This window comes from Sinocyclocheilus grahami, unplaced genomic scaffold (genome assembly GCF_001515645.1).
Source record: "Sinocyclocheilus grahami isolate Dianchi unplaced genomic scaffold, SAMN03320097.WGS_v1.1 scaffold1.1, whole genome shotgun sequence".
Taxonomy (NCBI): Eukaryota; Metazoa; Chordata; class Actinopteri; order Cypriniformes; family Cyprinidae; genus Sinocyclocheilus; species Sinocyclocheilus grahami.
In genome coordinates this window covers 2,602,867-2,607,108 of record NW_015505180.1, presented here as the reverse complement: position 1 = coordinate 2,607,108, position 4,242 = coordinate 2,602,867, and the positions used below count along the sequence as shown (strand labels likewise).

The following is a 4,242-nucleotide window of genomic DNA, read 5'->3' as shown; positions in this document are numbered from 1 at the left end:
ATATATATATATATATATATATATATATATATATATATATATACACAATATATTTTATGTTAATTATAAAATATGCATATTATGCATCCAAAAAAGTAAGTTTGACAGCGTAGGAGAATGCCTCGATTCGTACGCCATTCACAGTGGTTCATGTGAGTTGGTGGAGATTTCTCAGAAGCATCATGGGTAATGTAGGTTTTGCACCAGGAATTCCGCTGTTGAACACAATAATTTAAATAATAATAATAATAATAATCAAATAATGTGGATTTATGGCTTCAACAAGACCATTACACCATTAACATCCTTGTAGCTCACAGTAGGGTTATCTTTATTTGATAAATTATCATTAAAAACCAATTCCGCAATGGAGAAAATAATTGTGATTGATTTTTACTTTCAGAGCCCGGGTGCTGCACTTTGGTTGCTGGTCACTCATACAAACAGCAATGTTTTAACAGCACCACAGACCTACACTGTTCACATTTTTGAGAATAAATAACCTAATAATAGCTTAATGATAAATGCATCTAACAGAAGTATTTTAACATTAAAAAAAAAAAAAAAAAAAAAAAAAAACCCAGCAAAATCATTTACATTGGCAGTTTTCTAATGCATCTATTTCACTGGCATGGGGGTAAAAGATGATAAACATCTTTAAAAAAAAATGAGATAAAAATGTTGTTCGGCTCATTCACATTTATGGAAGCAAATATAATATATACCTACTTCGACAATGCAGAAGAAACACACAAAAACACTGGTTCTCCTCGGCTAAACTATTATGTGAAAAGTACTGATTCAACTAGCATGTCTTCCAGTGTAGTTCTAAGAGCTTCACTAACACTTCCCTAAATTTAGGCTAAAACCCTATGAAGCCTCATGTCCAGTGAGGCAGCGAGGACTATTTGGCTGCCCATGTGAGGTAAAGAGCGTCGGTCACCAGTCTGTTGATGTTCTAATGCGACTGGACGGGCCCAGATTCAAAACAGTGTGGTAAAGTGACAATTTCTGAGAAGAACTCTGTCGGGCTTTCCTGCTCCAAGCCAAGGTCTTTCATCACAGGCCGCTTGATCCGTGTGGATTTACGGTCCCTTTCCCAACCAAACCCAATACTTTAAACAAGACTCAGTTTCCCCAGTCCACCTTCTGAAACACAATTTACTGGCATGGGGAAGATACATGCCACTGTCGGAATATCGAGAACACCCTTTTTGATTTGTCATGAGGACCCTGGATGGAAAAAAAAACAGGGCATTAGAGGGATGAAAAATTATTGCTTTGACAAAATACCAAAGTACAGAGTTGTCGTATTTGGTTCACCTGGGATAGACTGGCCCCTACTGGACTGAGGCTTCTCTTCATGGATAGAAACAGAGTAAGCACTGCTTTCCAGCCAGGCCGAGGGAGCTCAGCCTCAGAGCCAACAAAGACAGAGCCATCTAGATTGCCCTCCTCTCTTTCCACACTCACCCAAGGACACCAGTCTCTGTGCTGGGCTACTGGGTCAAAAACATTTCTGTGCATCGGCCCTTCCTATAATAGAAAAACAAAACAGGCTTTAGTGCTTAGATATGGTATTTAAAATTCAATAGATTTTGTCCAGGTAAGTAAAAGACACATAAAAAGTATGTAGTAATATTATTCTACAGTAATAACAACTTTACACACAGTAATAATAGTAAGAGACCCTGTGTGCGTGTATGCATATATAAGAAATAGAGTACATAGTGTTATGCAGACAAATAAAATGTATTTAATATATTCTACAATCATAGTAACAATATAGTAAAAAATTATTATTATTATTATTATTATATTTAAATTATAATGGAAGTCTCTGTGCTGGGCTACTGGGTCAAAAACATTTCTGTGCATCGGCCCTTCCTATAATAGAAAAACAAAACAGGCTTTAGTGCTTAGATATGGTATTTAAAATTCAATAGATTTTGTCCAGGTAAGTCACATTTATAAGACACATAAAAAGTATGTAGTAATATTATTCTACAGTAATAACAACTTTACACACAGTAATAATAGTAAGAGACCCTGTGTGCGTGTATGCATATATAAGAAATAGAGTACATAGTGTTATGCAGACAAATAAAATGTATTTAATATATTCTACAATCATAGTAACAATATAGTAAAAAATTATTATTATTATTATATTTAAATTATAATGGATCGTCCTTACAGGGTCACTGGCAGAGGAGAGACGTGGGCATTTTGTCTTTCGCTGTGGACTAGAGGGCACATCCACAGCCAGGTTTTCTCCTTGGCCCCTGCTGCGAGTCATGGGTCTCTTGGCCCTTGACAGGGGGCTGGGAAACTCCTCATGTGGAATAGGCGAGTCCCTGCTTCTGGCGTGGAGGACCAGTCGGGATGGTGTACTCTCCATCTATGTTGAGTCAATGTTGACAAAGTTTAGATGGTTATGACTGAATAAATTTTAACTATATATATTGTATAACTTCAAAATGTAAATGACCCACCTGCTCAGAGCGTGTGGGGTCTTGACTACGCAGCTTCATGCGACATGGAGTAGGGGACTGGGATGGTGAGGTGGGCATCCCCTTTTCCTCACTTGTGCCTAGAGATGGAATCAAGGCAGTAGTAGATGTTGGAGACTGCGGAGGATTTTCGCTCTCTGAAACGGTCTCCATTTGAAAGAAGTTCCACATTCCCACATTTCTCATGCAGTACGAACAAGTGAGGACGGGCAGATTCATAGCTTGGAGTGAAGGGCTAAATAGAAACAGCAAAGAGTTACGTGAAATAAAAGTTTAGCAGAAAATTTGCCAAGATTGCATCAAAGGTCACTGATTGGATTTTTACCTGGCTGTCCAACCACAAAGAGCTACGATACATGCTGCCACCAGTACAGAGAGTGGATCTGATGAGACCTTAGAAGGAGAACCACACTGCTTCACTTGTTCATCTTCAATCAGCTGTAGGAGAACACTTATTACATCTTCAGTCAAGGTCTGTGAGAAAAAAAAATTATGAATGCATAGAATCATTATTCTTGGACTTCCCTTTAAAAATATAACATCATACCATGGCTTTAAGGTGCTCTGGTTTCATAGCAGGCAGCTGTTGTTCTAGAAGGCAAGCACTTTTGAAACGGTCTAGAAAGGCACTGAATAATACCATAGGTTCATTAATAGGAACCATCCAGAAGCGATCTGGAAAGAAAAAAGAAAAAAAACTATTGACTAGCAATTTCTGCTTAAGATTTCAGACAGACTAGCGGACCTCTCAAGATACCTGGACATGGAAAATCCGGCCAGGAACAGAATTTCTCATGTTGCGTTAGAAGCTGCAGTAGCAACTCTGAAATCCGTCCTTCATCTAAAAAATAAATCAGTGAATGTGTGCAGATACAAAATATGGCTTCACTCTAGAAACATTCTATAAATTATATACACACACACACACATACATACACACACAGTACCTCACAGAAGTGAGTACACCCCTCACATTTTTGTAAATATTTTATGTGGAGCTGGTGGATGTTAGAGACCTTGAGCTCCTCCACCTTCTGTTTGAGGATGCCCCACTGATGCTCAATAGGGTTTAGGTCTGGAGAAACGCTTGGCCAATCCATCACCTTTACCCTCAGCTTCTTTAGCAAGGCAGTGGACCACTTGGAGGTGTGTTTGGGGTCGTTATCATGCATATGGTCTGAGCTCTGACAGGCTGACCCCCTACCCCTTCAACCTCTGCAGCAATGCTGGCAGCACTCATATGTCTATTTCCCAAACGCAACCTCTGGATATGATGCTGAGCATGTGCACTCAACTTCTTTGGTTGACCATGGCGAAGCCTGTTCTGAGTGGAACCTGTCCTGTTAAACCACTGTATGGTCTTGGCCACCGTGCTGCAGCTCAGTTTCAGGGTATTGGCAATCTTCTTATAGCCTACGCCATCTTTATGTAGAGCAACAATTCTTTTTTTTCAGATCCTCAGAGTTCTATGCCATGAGGTGCCACGTTGAACTTCCAGTGACCAGTATGAGAGAATGACAGCGATAACACCAAATTTAACACACCTGCTCCGCATTCACACCCGAGACCTTGTAACACTAATGAGTCACATGACACCGGGGAGAGAAAATGGCTAATTGGGCCCAATTTGGACATTTTCACTTAGGGGTATACTCACTTTTGTGGCCAGCGGTTTAGACATTAATGGCTGTGCGTTGAGTTATTTTGAGGGGACAGCAAATTTACAATG

The 4,242-nt window shown here is 39.6% G+C and overlaps 1 protein-coding gene across 1 annotated transcript in view; it reads right to left on the bottom strand.

The window, feature by feature from the left end:
* Window positions 1-588: 588 nt before the first annotated feature.
* The window catches only part of LOC107584496 (nuclear-interacting partner of ALK-like), a 5,296-nt gene continuing 1,642 nt past the window's right edge, over window positions 589-4,242 (bottom strand). Inside the window, exons 4-10 of the mRNA XM_016271167.1 lie at window positions 3,271-3,354; window positions 3,061-3,188; window positions 2,839-2,987; window positions 2,496-2,748; window positions 2,198-2,401; window positions 1,324-1,536; window positions 589-1,233 (exon numbers count right to left, since the gene is read on the bottom strand). Of these exons, the coding sequence (XP_016126653.1) occupies window positions 1,162-1,233; window positions 1,324-1,536; window positions 2,198-2,401; window positions 2,496-2,748; window positions 2,839-2,987; window positions 3,061-3,188; window positions 3,271-3,354 (1,103 nt within the window). The 3' untranslated portion in view covers window positions 589-1,161. The remainder of the gene's footprint in view (window positions 1,234-1,323; window positions 1,537-2,197; window positions 2,402-2,495; window positions 2,749-2,838; window positions 2,988-3,060; window positions 3,189-3,270; window positions 3,355-4,242) is intronic.